Source organism: Molothrus ater, chromosome 19 (genome assembly GCF_012460135.2).
Source record: "Molothrus ater isolate BHLD 08-10-18 breed brown headed cowbird chromosome 19, BPBGC_Mater_1.1, whole genome shotgun sequence".
Classification (NCBI taxonomy): Eukaryota; Metazoa; Chordata; class Aves; order Passeriformes; family Icteridae; genus Molothrus; species Molothrus ater.
In genome coordinates, this window is record NC_050496.2 from 5,595,446 (window position 1) to 5,608,473 (window position 13,028).

The window sequence follows — 13,028 nt, forward strand, 5'->3', positions numbered from 1 at the left end:
CTCTGGAGAATTGGCATTTTCTTACATTCCATTGCCTGGTGGGGAACAGGGAAAGCCTAACTCCAGCAAGCTAATCAAGCTTAGCTGTTCATGACTTCAGTGTTCATGAATGTGTTTATCAACACCCAAAAACCTCCCTTAGAGCTGGGTGAAAATCGGGGTTTATTTGATCAAGGTGGGTACCTATGATGGGTGGTTTGTTGGAGGAAGTTGGGAGGCTGTTGTTGAGAATCACAGCCAGCATGGAGCTGCCGAGGATGATGGCAATCTGGAAGTTGATTTTCTCCTCGAGAGAGCTAGGACCAAACAACACAGCCATGTCCAGCAAGTACAGGGCACACGTTGGGAGGATCAAGTTCAGAATGTAGAGAGTGGGTCGTCTATCCATGGAAATCTGTTAAGGAAGATGAGCAAAATTTGATGAGCAGATGACTCAATGTGTTGACAAATGCTGGTCCCCTAATGTAAAAAATTGTCATGTTTTATACTGGGGGTTTTTTGGTGCCAAATCAGTGCAATATAATATGGAAGTGCTGCCATACCACATAGGTGACCACAGAAAATCCTTTGTCACCCATCATTTCCGTGAATTCAATGATGCTCACGTTGGTAAACTTCCATTCTCCATCAGTTAGGATTAAGCTCTTGCTGTCTCTTACGATCTCAGCTGGTGTCCGTCTCGTCTTCATGACAAAGTCTGTTACTGCTTGGGCAGGAGGCAGAGGGAGAAGGGAAGTTGAAGAATTTAGGAATTTGTTAAAGGTCAGTTATTCCTCTCCCTTTCCCACCCAACTGAGGGTGTATGCAGACAGGAAGGGGGAAGGTTTCATGCACTGCTTGGGTTTCTCAGCCCATGAGGGAGAAATTAAAAAGGTCTCTGTGAAGAGGCTTCACTGGACCTCTGAAAATGTGGATCAGAGGGGAAACATCTGTTGAATTAGGGCAGTTGTCCTTTGTGGATGGGACTGGGGAGATTTTGTGTCACCTCTGCTTATATTTCAGCCCTCCCTGTAGGGATGAACTCTAACTGCAGTTTGAATCCCTGGAACTGTCCTTTTAATGGTTGCATTTGATGCCCTTGGAAATCTTTTCCAACCTTAGGATTCTATTATTAATTTCCTCCCATTTCTGTGGCTTTCAGGTGTGTTTAAAGATCAGTCCTGCAAAATTCTATGTGAACAAGTAGCAGTTTTGCAGGAAGCCTCCTGGTCTTGGGGCTCATGGTTTGTAGAAACCAGTCCTGGGAGGGGCTTGCCACAGAACATCTGGATTGTTCCAGAGATGTTTCTGGGAAATGTGCCAGGACAGAATGGCAGCATTTTAACTCATTTTCCCTGGTCTCATATGACCTCAACCCTGCTGTGAGCATGAGGTGCTGCTCAGGAGCCCAGGAGTTACCAGGACCCATTTCATCTAGTCCTCCTCCAAATTCAGCCCAGGGGCGGTCAAGCTCAGCCTGCAGCTGTACCTGGGTAGAGGAATGAAGCTATGCTCAAGTTGCACATCTGGGTGTCGAAGGGGAACTTGAAGATCACCAAACTGCACGTCAGGGTGACCTGGTAGGGCCGGGTGGAGTTGAAGGTGCCGTTGTGCATGAGGACCATGTAATTCAGCTCTGGGTTCTGCCCGTTCACTCTGGAGGGAACAGACAGGGAAAGTAACTGAGCCTGAGATGCTGCTGTGCCTCAGTCCCATAAAACCAGGATGTCAGCACCCTGTTGGGGGCTCTGAGCCATCACCCAGCCATGGGATGCACAGGAAGAGAGGAAACCAGGTCTGGGAGATGGGTTCCTAAGCCCTTTGGGATCAAGTTTTGCTGTAGCTCTGCATCTCCTGAGCATCTCCTACCTCTCTGTCCTCTGCTTCCTGCCCTCACCAGGGCAGGGGCTCATTCCTAGCTCTGCCTCCCACTCCTCTCTCCCTCTGGAGAGCTGGTGGAGGTACCCATCCCTCTGTCAGACCCTCAGTGCTCTGCCCTGTATATTTCCACACACTACTAAAGGTCACTTTATTCCACAGCAGTGCTGGTTTCTGCTGCTCCCTCGGTTTTAGCTGCAGCCCAGATGGGAAATTTCAGGAGCTGTTACAGTATTACAGAGCCACTAAGTGCTTTGTATAAACTGTGGTCACCATTAATCTAAATTAGGAGGCTCTCGGTTACAGAGAGCTCAAGGGAACAACTTTTAGCCATCTGAGTTTATCACATTTCCTATAATACAACCAACAGTTTGCATCCTTTGTATTTCTGTGAAGCCAGTGGATAAAAATGAAAGGGGAACGTACCGCTCTAAGATGAAGATGGGGGGTGACCAATACGTATCCATGGGCAGAACAACTTCAGAGATGTTACAGAAATCCCGGGGGTCCCAGGTTGCAAAAGGGTTCTGCCATTCCTGAAGGAAGAAGTTGCAGGAGAGAGATGAGCTCTGGGCTGGGCATCAGACTTTGTGTTGGGCATCAGGAGAGAAACGCTCTTGAGGGACCTACCAGGTTCAGGACGAAGTAAAAACTGACTGTCTGGAGCTTTTCCACCTGGAGAAACAAAGATATTTAGCTGATTGTCTTAGACGTATCCAATGCAGAAGCTCTTCCCTGAGCACAGACTGCAATAATGGGGCTTGGGAAGAGAGCTCATGGCTCTTGATCCTACGGCTGAAGAGTGGGAGCACACAGTTCAATGGTTAGGAAAAATAATAGATTATTGTTAACATTTCCATGGCAGTGTCCTGCAAATGCACTGCCCAGTTCAGGCACTGCATGGTGTTTGGAGCCTCCTGCTAAGCAGGCTGCTTGTCAGGACGTGACTTCTGGAAGGAGTGGGAGAAAATAGTCCGGATCTTCCAAAAGTGCTTTCCAACAGCAGAAATCTGAAGTGGAAGGGGCTGATTCTCACCCCTGTGGCCTTGCTGTCAGAAGACTCAAACCCTGGCCTAGTAATAGCCCAGTTTCCTGTTGTAAAAACTCATTTTGGGTCCTTACCACAGAGAGAATTGACACCAGAAAGAAATCCACCTTCACTTCCACAGGCTCCTTCAGGTTTATCTTGGGCAGGATGTACGTGTGCAGCTTGTCATGAGAGGAGATGTTCAGGTAGTCAACAACATCATAGTAGGTGCAGAGGTACTTTGGAGCAGCCCCTGCTGGAAAGAAAATTCCACTTGAAACACAAAAACATCAGGCAACCTGTAAGGATGCATCAAAGAAGAAAGGGTGTGGAGCTGTGGATGTGAAAAACATTGTTAACAAACAAAAATCCCTTCTCACACAGATGAGAACAGAATTCCTCGAAGGTTTTCAATCCCCCTTGCACTTACCTGTCCCAAGAGAAAAGGTGAGGATGGCTACAAAAACTCCCTGCATCATCTCCTGCTTCCAAATAAGGAGGAGAGTGGTACTGTGAGTCTTATGAACTGGTCCAGGACACGTCATTTGTTATGTGGAAGTTGATTTGATATTTATTAATGAGGGATGGATTTTTGTAAACACATTTTATCTGTTATGAGGAAGAATTTGCTAATGGTTTGATGCACTCAACTGGCTCTTGGGAGTAGCCTTTAGTTGTGGTCAAGGAAAAATAAGGTCATAAAAAAAAAAAAGAATCCAACAATTTGAGGGAGAGGAAAAGAAAGGGCCCATCCCCACAAAGAAAAGGCAAAGAGCCAGAGCTACTCAGTAGCAGATTTAGTCTCATTTACAGGGCTGAGAATTTGCTGCAACCCCAGTGAAAAGGATCAGGAATTAGTGCTTGTATGACTGAGGGCTGTGGGGGAGGCTGCTCTCCTTTGAGCCCCGTCCTGCTTCCCAGCAGACCACACTGTGTCATTTCCCGCTGAGCCCTCCATGCGCCCATGGATTTTCTGCTTCTGCCTCCTTGCTGATCTCCCATGCTCCTTATATTCTTTTCTGAGTCCTCACAGTTTCGATGAAAGGCTCAGAGACTTCTGGGTTTTTTTATGTGTCTGTGTGTTCCTCTGCGGCCCTCCTCTCCATTTCTACCTTTTTTTTCTGCTGTCATCCCAGTGATCCTTGTGGGTCCCTTCCAACCCAGGATATTCCATGATTCTGTGATCCTGTGAATGGCTCCAGGGCAACAACTGCAGTCAGCAATTCCCGCACTTGATTTCCCCCTCCGGCAGCAGAATTCCCCATGGCAGCGGATGGTCCCTCCCCAGCCGTGTCCCCTGCCATCCCCCCCTGTCCCCCACGGACTCCCATGTCCCATTGCCATGCCCCCTGTCCCCCACGCATGCCCGTGTCCCCCGCGGCCCCGGTGTATCCCCTGGCGCCATGTCCCGGCGCGGTCTCTGCCCGGGGCTCCGGCGGTGACCGGGAGGGGCGTGGGGGCGATGCCAGGGCTCGGTAGCATCAGCGGGGTCCTCGCTACAACGACCGCGTGGCCTAATGGATAAGGCGTCTGACTTCGGATCAGAAGATTGAGGGTTCGAGTCCCTTCGTGGTCGGCTTTTTTTCCCCCCGCCCCCCTACTTTTAATCATCTTTCTCCCGTTGCTCCCCTCGCATCTCTGCCCCTCGGGGGGCGGAGGGAACACGCGAGGTCGCGGTGGGTGGCGGCGCTGCCGGAGCGGCCTCGTCCCGGCCCCGCAGTTCCCGCGGCCCGGCCCGAGGGGTCCCCGGGCCGCCCCCTCAGCGCGGGGTCGGGGCCGTTCCCGCGGGCCGGGGCGCGCGCCCTGCGCAGCCCCAGTGGCCTAATGGATAAGGCACTGGCCTCCTAAGCCAGGGATTGTGGGTTCGAGTCCCACCTGGGGTGAGCCTTTCGTTTTGCCTCTGCTAGCCCCATTTCCATGCTCTTTCTCCCCATTTCGGCGCCGCCGCGTCTCCTCCTCCTCCTTCTGCCGCCGCTGGCTGCTGCTTGGTGGAAGACATTCCTCATCCGGAGGTCGGGGAGGTCCATGATGCGTTTTGGGACAGCGAAGTCCCCGTGGCAGCTCCAGGCTCTCTCCATGGGCCAAGAACCGCTGTTGATGGGATGATGTGACTGTCTGCTCCCAGCCAGTGACCCCTGTTTAGATTTCACAGAAAAGGGAAACAACACAGAGCTGCTACAAACTGCCCCAGGCTTGGGTGCAAAGGTGGATGTTTTGTGCAATAAGTTGTGTGGTCCCAGAGCTCAGGTGAGACTGTGATCAAGGGGATAACCAGCTTTGCTTTGGGGCCTGAGGATGAGAGGAGAGGTGTTAATGAAAGGCTGATTTGTGGAAGGATTAGTGAAAGGATGGCTCTGGCCAGGTCATGGACATCCTTCAAGGTGTCCCAGAAGGCACCAAAGCAGAGCAGTTGCAGTTGTTTAATTACCTTTGTCTGGGCAGAGCTGGGTTTTTCTTGAATTTCAGCTGCATTTTCCCTTGTTTTCAGAGAATTTCAGCTGCATTTTTCTCTCCTTCCTGTATAATCAGCTGCACCCGAGCCCCAACAAAAAGCCCATTGATGCTGGTTCATGTGCACCTTGTGTGGGGAACCTCTTCACAGAGCAGGATGAGCTGGGATATTGGGAATCTTTACTCCACCACTCCACCAGAAACCATGTCTGCATGAGGGGCTGGTCAGGGGGGTCACAGCGTTTGGCTGTGCTGCCCTGGGACCAAAGTCCTCCCCGTAAGTGCCTTTGGGATAATGCTCTCTCAGATTCGTGGCGTTAAAAATCTACCTGGAGGGTCTTTTCCTGTGGAGTTAATGGATATTAAAGGCAGCTGTGGTCAGGGTAATGCCACACCAGTAAAACACAAAGTGAAGTTTCTTTTTAAGTTGTTTTTCTCTCTTAGGTGTGGGAGGCTCTGCTGCCTGGAAAGCAATGAACCTACCCAAGCCCTGGGTACTGGACCACCAATTAAAATACCTTCTTGGGGTGGACTTCGGGAAACTTCTTTTGGGGTTAGATGAGAAATGCAGGTTTTGGGGAGAGTGGCTGCAGCAGGAGGAGAACAAAGAGGGGGTTAATGAGGCCCGTGGTGTTCTTTCCAGTATTGTTATACTGTTCTGCTGTAGTGGTGCCTGTCACTGGTGGCACAGTGACACTGTGACAGTCACATCTACAGTGACAGTGACCTAGTGGCACACGGTGTCCCAGAGGAGGGGGGGCCTCCATCACGGGGGTTGGGTCGGGAAAGCCAGCCACACTTCCAGGAGGGATGGAGAGTGTGGGATGTCCCGGGGTGAATATGGGGGATACCCAGGGGGTGCTGGGGGGCACCCGGGGAGCCCCCAGCACGTGACACTGGGAGGGATTTCACAGTGGGTGACCACGTGGCCTAATGGATAAGGCGTCTGACTTCGGGATCAGAAGATTGAGGGTTCGAGTCCGTCCCTTCGTGGGTGGTTTAAGGCCACGGGAAGTACTCGACACATTCAATTTCCTGGCGGGGGTTTTTGCGCGGCTCGCCGGCGTGGGGATTCAGCTGGCTAAAATTCCAGAAAATGTGCCTGTAATAGAGGCAGATCCGGTTGATTTAAGGTGAGACTTCCCCCGTGGATTCTGCCAGTGAGGGGGAATTTATACCCCACGGCGAGGTAGCATTCTGGGGAGGGTGTACCGGGGCTTGGGACGAGCGGTGAGGTGATCAAAGTCCAGCTGGGGCCGGTTCTTGGGAAAATGAAAGGGCTGAGACAACGTAGGCTGGATTTTCTCGTACTGCTAGGAGAGGTATTGGAGGGCTCGGGTGAGGTTTTAGTTTGCTGTGTTTTGGTGGAGTATATCAACGCACTGCCCACCTTTCTGTGTGCGGGGCGCCGTGTGATCCAGCCGAAGTGCAGGAATTTGAAGCTCTGTTACCGCAAAGTGGGACTCCGCAACTGTGACTCGAACCCTGTGATCAATCTCTTACAGAAACCAGCGCTTTGTCCACTTGGCCACGGCAGCTGCCCCGCGCCCGGCCCCCCGCGCTGCATCCGGGGCGCCCGGGGCCAGTTCGGGGCTTCACTGCCCCCCAAACCGGTCCCTCCAGCTCCCGGGGAGCCGAGGGGGCTGCGCGGGGATCTCATCCCTCTCCCACATCTCCACCTCGCGGTGGCGTTTCTGAGCTGCGCCGGGACGTGTGGGAGATGGAGGGGGCGGGGAGCGGGGCGCGGGGCCTCGCTCTGGGGACTGTTCGGACCGGGGTGGTCCCGGAAATCCCGGACAAGACCTCCCCGTCCCCATCCACGGCAGCCGCACGCCCGCCTGGCCAGCAGAGAGTTAAGTGACGGCACCTAAAGACGGCTCGTGTGTAGCCCCAGTGGCCTAATGGATAAGGCACTGGCCTCCTAAGCCAGGGATTGTGGGTTCGAGTCCCATCTGGGGTGACTATTTTCGCTGCCGGGAGAGTCCCCAGGATCCGCTGCGGGGCCGCGCTGTCCCGCGGAAGCTCCGCATCCTTCGGTTCCCCGCGGCGGGAACGCGAGGCGCCCTTCCCGCAGCCTGCTTTCCGTCGCACCCCTCCTGCCCACACGCTGGCGTTTTTCGTGGTGTTAAACCAGCCATAACCTCCGAATCTGTTTTTAATCCCTGAAATTCCCAGCTCCTCCAAGCCCCGCTGACACGTGCTCGTCCGGGGCTTTACGCCTTTGCTTGTGCCAACGTTCTTCAAATCGGAGGGAAAGGAGCCCCGAGCAGCGGGTGATCCTGGCTGCAAGGTCTCCTCGGCTGAGGCTGGTGCTGTCCTGCATGGTGATGGTGGGAGGACGTTCTGTGTCACAAAAACATCGGAGGCAGTGACATCCCCGTGTTTGTAAAGGGCAGGGCACAGCACGGAGCTTCAGACACCAGCACCTGTGAGAGGTGTGCTGGCAGGGAAGAAGGGGATCCACCATCTCTGGAAGTGTTCAAACCGTGTGTGGATGTGGTATTTGGGGACATGGTTTGATGGTGAACATGGCAGTACTGGATTTGATTTGATAAATCTTAGAGGTTCTTTCCACCCTGAATGATTCAGTGATTCCTTGCAGAAAAGCTTGAGGTGGGGGAAAATGTGAGATGAGGTGAAGTGTGAAATGGTCCTGCTGCTGAGCAGGAGTGCAGAGGCCAGGGCAAGCATTTCTGGCATGTCAGGATGCATTGGAGCGCCTCTGCATCCCCCCACCATTCCATTTTGGGGTGGACCACGGCTTTGAATGCTGTTTTTGCAGATGGAAATATTCTGTCAGGGGGAGCTCAAAGCTCCACTTCCAAACGTGAGGCAGCAGAGCTGTGATACCTCTGTGTGCTCTAAATTAAGCTTAGGGATGACTTCCCTCTCTTATTTGGGGTTTATACTAAAACAGATCCACCTCTCCTCCCCACCCCAGGTGGGACTCGAACCCACAATCCCTGACTTAGAAGGCCAGTGCCTTATCCATTAGGCCACTGGGGCCCAGCCAAACAGGAAAAAAGGGGTAATTTTGATTTCTTTGAGCCTCACAAGTAATCCCACCTAGCAATGGTGAACACATCACAGCGCAGAGCTTCATTCTCCTCAAACAGGGTTCACTAACACACCTGGAGGATTCATCCACAGGATTTTGGTGTCCCACCTCAAAGGCCAGAAGCCTCCAGCACTCACAGGGTGGGTTCTGTCTCCTACTGTTGAGATTTCTGCCAAATTTCTGATGTGGCTTTAGTTTAACTAAATTATGTGCTTTGTTTGGTTAGACAAAAATCAACAAAAGGAGTAAAGATGAAAGGAAGGAAACAGAATGAAAGAAACAGAGGATACTCTAAGGGATGGACTTGATGATCCTTGAGGTCTTTTCCAAACTTAATGCTTTAAGATTCTATTTTCTACTTACATGTGTTGTTGAGACTGCTTTTACTCTTCCCTTTCTTTCCCCAAAAATCTAGAGTAGCTTTGTGTTCAGCAGAAGAGGGTGCTCTGATGGAGCAAAGGCTGCTTGAAGAACACAAAGAACATTAAAAAAAATGAATGGCTGACAAAAATCAGAAGTTTTAGTTCCTTTCAAATATGAATAGTTATTCTGAAAAATTATTCACAAGCCATCACAGCATATCACTGGCTACAAAAGAAGATATTAAATATGTTTATTTACACTTTCAGGCTATTTTTATTCAATCCAGCTCATGAGTTTAGCATCATTAACAGCTGCCAACACCACTTCTTTAGGAAGATGGAATGCCAAGGCCTTGGATCTCTGCTGTTCTCAGTCGAAATCTGCCTTCCTGCTCTGTTTTATAGTTGAGTGTATTTTTTTCTGTCGTAGCCGTTCACGGTTCATTTTTTCCACCCTAAAATAAAATCAAAAGATCCCTCAGTGTACAAAGAAAGCACTTAAATATTCGACTTTTGAGATCTAATGAACCAACAAACATCCTCAGATAGAAAAAAACAGTCCCTGTTCTGGGACTGTTAAAATCTAAGCAGTTAAAATCTAATGGATCAGTGATACTCCTTAAAAAAGGAAATTAAAAGGAGTATGACCAAAATTGTTTAAAAATGCTGCAAACTAAATTGTGTAACATGATAGCCTGAACCCAAATAAAGAGCATTTTAATGAAGATACCTCTCTATGAGTTTCTGTGTTGTCTCCTTAGACACTGCCCTGGGTTTCTTGATCGCCTCTGTGACCATGGCCCGGATTTTCTCCAGACAAATTGCCAGATTCCTCATCTGGTAGCGACTCTCCTCCGAGGTCACAATCAACTCACCAGCCCGGTTTATCTTATTCCTGTGCTGAAGAGATGGGAAAACGTGATGTGAGCACTGAAACTTGGTTGGAACTGCCACGTTCTGACACTGAGACATTGAAACCATGGAAGGGGAGGGTTGGTACCATCAGAGCCATTTTTTGTCTCACAGCTTCGGGAATCCAGTCGGCCGATGCCAGGTGGAACCGAACCTCTGCCTTGGAATTCACTGGGAGGAAAAACAGGGTCTTTGTTTCCATGTCACAGCCTGCCTTCCTCAGATCTATGAGGCAATTCAGCCTGATCTCTGCTGGCTTTCAACATGGGATGATTCCATGATGAATTTCCTGAAAGGTCACCATTCTTTTCTTGCTGTATTTTTACACACCACTCTACAAGACAAACTTGTACCTGTCGTGGTATTTGCCTTTCTAGACACCAGAGAATTTATTGCCAGCCAGTGCCTGCCTCATTTTTGATGGCAGAACAGGCAGTATTTTAAGTTTATTTGAATTAAGCTGAGAATTTATTGCAGATTGAACTCTCAGAATCCAGTTGGCTCTGTTATATTTGATCTGTGGATAGAGGTGGTGTCCCCTGTGGCATCTGTAGCGGGAATGATCCCTGCAAGTGTTCCTAGGAGCATCAAACGTACTATTAATGGTCTCCAGCACTCTGAAGACTCAGAAGTTGTGGGAAAATGCAGGTGATGACAATGAAAAATAAGTGTCCAACAGCACGAAGATGCTGTTTAACTTCAACTTCTCAATATTTTGCCACATGGTACAGAAAAACAACCGAAAATGGTGATTTTTCCAAGGGAGAAGCTGTTCCTCACCTTTATTAACGTTCTGCCCGCCGGGGCCGCTGCTCCGGCTGTAGGACACGGTCAGGCGAGCTGGAAGAGAGGGGCAGGGGCTGAGCCGGGACGGGGCCGAGCCGGGAGCACGGACTCGGTGCTCGGGGGTCTGCTCGGCTCCCGGCACGGGTGTGCGGGGCGGGGGGGCCTCACCCATGGGAATGTCGAGGGCGGCTGGCTGCAGCTCCTCCTGGAAGAGACATCGGGGGCGGTGTCGGGGGGCCCCGGGGGTCTGGGGAATCCCGGGACCCCCACGGCCCCTCAGCCGGCCCCGCCCGACCGGGGACACAGCCCGGGACCGGCCCCGCCCACCACCGGCGGCCCCGCCCACTCCGCCACGCTTCCACCAACGCCCCGGCAGCGCTAAAAGCCCCGCCCCTCACCCTGACCCCGCCCACAACGTTGGCACCGCCCCTTGCTAAGACCCCGCCCACACCATGAAAGAAACCTCTCCGCTGTCAATCAACAACGAAACCCCGCCCAGACGCCGTCTTCCTCTTTCTCCCCGCCCCTCTGACCGTCGTGCGGGCGGCGGTTCCGTCCTGTCGCGGAGGGTACAGCTTGTCCAGGCTGTGGGAGCTCCGGTACTCGGTGCCGGCGGCGGGCCGCTGCGAGAACCGGGCGCACAGCAGCGCCAGCCCCGGCCGCGGCCGACACAGGACCCGCAGCGTGTGCGCCGCCATGTTGGCCGCCGCGGTGCTCTCCCGCCAGGCGTCCCCTCGGAAACGGCGGCCGCACGCCGCGTTCCGGGGCGGGGCGGAGGGAGCAAGGGCGGGATTTAGGGGGGTGAAGGGCTCTTTTGGGGCTGTGGGGATGGAGCTTGAGCGTGTGGTGTCCGTGCCGGCGGTCTGTGGGGCGGGGAGGGGTCTGCATGTTGGGTGTCCTGGGGGCACCTGGAGCCTGTGGGGCACCGCGGGCCATGAGGGAGGTCAGGGTGGCTGTGGGGTCTGTGCGCCCCAGACCTGCGCGGTGGCCAGCTCTGAAAATGAAAATACATCCAGCTTTTTAATGTTTTGTGACGTTTTTGGACCTGGAGTGCTTCAGTTTTCACATTTTTATCCTCTCAAGAGTGCTAAAGAGTTACATACAAACACACACATGTACATATACACAATTATTTCTTTGAATGCTGACATAGCAGCGGTGGATGTAGGATGCAGGGGAGTGAAGCAGTTGTGGAAATCCTTCAGCTTTTGCTCTTGTTGGAGCTGCCGGGCTGGCTTGACAAGAAGGGTGTGCGTTCCAGAGGGGCAGGGATTGCTATTCCTGGCGGCAGGAAAATGCATTGCAAGGATGGGCTGTCATTTGCTCTGGTGTTTTGACAGGAGCTGACAATCTCTTATTTAAACTGTAGATGAAGCCAAAATGGATGTTCAGAAGCCGATGCAGACTGTGTGACTGATCTGAGCTGAGTTCCATCCAGGTAATGCATTTAAAGTCAGGGAACTCAGTTCTCTGGAGGGAGCAAGTCCTGGACATGGATGGTTCTCTGCCCTGGCTGCAGCTGAGCAGCTCAGGGCCACAGAGGGCTCCTCACTTTGCTTTAATTGAACTTCAGAATCCCGGAGTTCTGCTCCACTGCCCTTGTCCAAACTCAGCTGGAAACAAAATGCTTGAAGGAAAAAACCCAGAGCTGTCAGAGGCAAGCTGTGCCATCTGGTGACCTTAATTTCTAACAGGGAACAGGTAAATATTTGTGATTTGTAGCCAGAGGGATGGGTACAATACTCAAGGCAGGATGACTCATTTACGAGCTGTTGTCAAATGTGTCTGGTGGTTGTTGTGCAGGAGCATCCTCCAAGGACAATGCCCCAGAGAGGCTGGGAAAGGTCACACAGGTGAAGCCAGGCCAATATAAAAGGACATTTGTCTGGTTTTGCTTCATTCCCACACTGTGTTGGTCCACAGAGCCTTGGTAAAAAGCTGGGTGATCTCTGCTTGGATGGTTGGAAACTGCTCTCCCTGTCAGGCAGGGCTTGGGATGGCAAGGTCTGACTTTGGTGTGAGCCAAGAGAGCCAAACCTTTGGCATTCCTGCTGGAAAAATGAACTGCTTTGTCACTGGTCCTGGCTGAGGAAGCCACCTCAGCCCCTTGGTGGTCACTGGTGAGCAAAAGCTGTCAGGAGCCATCCCAGAAACCTGAGGGGAAGGCTGAGGAGTCCAAGGATGCAGTCACTCCTTGGGTGAGTGAGGGTACAGGCTGTTAATGTGAGAGCAATGTCCCTCAGGGCTTTGAGAGGCCTTCCAGAAGGTCTCAGTTACTGTAAGAAAGGGAAGATGCTGAATCCTTCCTGTGGGGAGCTCGAGCTCTGTAAATCCCTTGAATTTGTGCTTCAAGTGGCCCCTCCCTGTTTATAAAAACAGGTTATAACCCTCTGAAGCGTTATTCCAGTGAGAAGCCAGGCCAGATCTGATGGAACTGCACGTGTCTAAATGCCAGCTTTCAAATTCAGCATGCAACCAGACAGTTGACAAGCTGTGCCCTTATTATCTTAATGCCGTGAGCCTGAGTAATGTCATTGATTTTGCCAAATTCTGAAATTAAGAATTATTTCCTGTG

At 51.8% G+C, this 13,028-nt stretch overlaps 1 protein-coding gene and 4 non-coding genes across 5 annotated transcripts; 3 read left to right on the forward strand and 2 right to left on the reverse strand.

Moving 5' to 3' along the window:
* The first annotated feature begins 4,387 nt into the window (after nt 1–4,387).
* On the forward strand, nt 4,388–4,460 carry TRNAR-UCG (transfer RNA arginine (anticodon UCG)). The gene has a single exon. It is a non-coding gene; the product is annotated as a tRNA-Arg (tRNA).
* A 234-nt stretch (nt 4,461–4,694) lies between these two features.
* On the forward strand, nt 4,695–4,767 carry TRNAR-CCU (transfer RNA arginine (anticodon CCU)). The gene has a single exon. It is a non-coding gene; the product is annotated as a tRNA-Arg (tRNA).
* Nucleotides 4,768–7,222: 2,455 nt separating this feature from the next.
* On the forward strand, nt 7,223–7,295 carry TRNAR-CCU (transfer RNA arginine (anticodon CCU)). The gene has a single exon. It is a non-coding gene; the product is annotated as a tRNA-Arg (tRNA).
* Nucleotides 7,296–8,268: 973 nt separating this feature from the next.
* On the reverse strand, nt 8,269–8,341 carry TRNAR-UCU (transfer RNA arginine (anticodon UCU)). The gene has a single exon. It is a non-coding gene; the product is annotated as a tRNA-Arg (tRNA).
* A 633-nt stretch (nt 8,342–8,974) lies between these two features.
* Nucleotides 8,975–11,159, reverse strand: MRPL58 (mitochondrial ribosomal protein L58). The gene is made up of 6 exons (XM_036394880.1): nt 10,987–11,159; nt 10,622–10,658; nt 10,448–10,507; nt 9,756–9,838; nt 9,486–9,655; nt 8,975–9,210 (listed from the first exon to the last, which is right to left on the reverse strand). The coding sequence occupies exons 1-6, from the start codon at nt 11,149–11,151 to the stop codon at nt 9,126–9,128; spliced, it is 600 nt and encodes a 199-aa protein (XP_036250773.1). The 5' UTR covers nt 11,152–11,159; the 3' UTR covers nt 8,975–9,125.
* Between the last annotated feature and the right edge of the window lie 1,869 nt (nt 11,160–13,028).

Bases quoted from the DNA above. Each gene is read 5' to 3' on its own strand.
- MRPL58 (XM_036394880.1), bottom strand. From the start codon at position 11,151: ATGGCGGCGCACACGCTGCGGGTCCTGTGTCGGCCGCGGCCGGGGCTG. The intron at 10,659-10,986 runs GTCAGAGGGGCG...TGTCTCTTCCAG, and splicing joins GAACCGCCGCCCGCACGACG to GAGGAGCTGCAGCCAGCCGC. The intron at 9,656-9,755 runs GTACCAACCCTC...CCATCTCTTCAG, and splicing joins GACAAAAAATGGCTCTGATG to CACAGGAATAAGATAAACCG.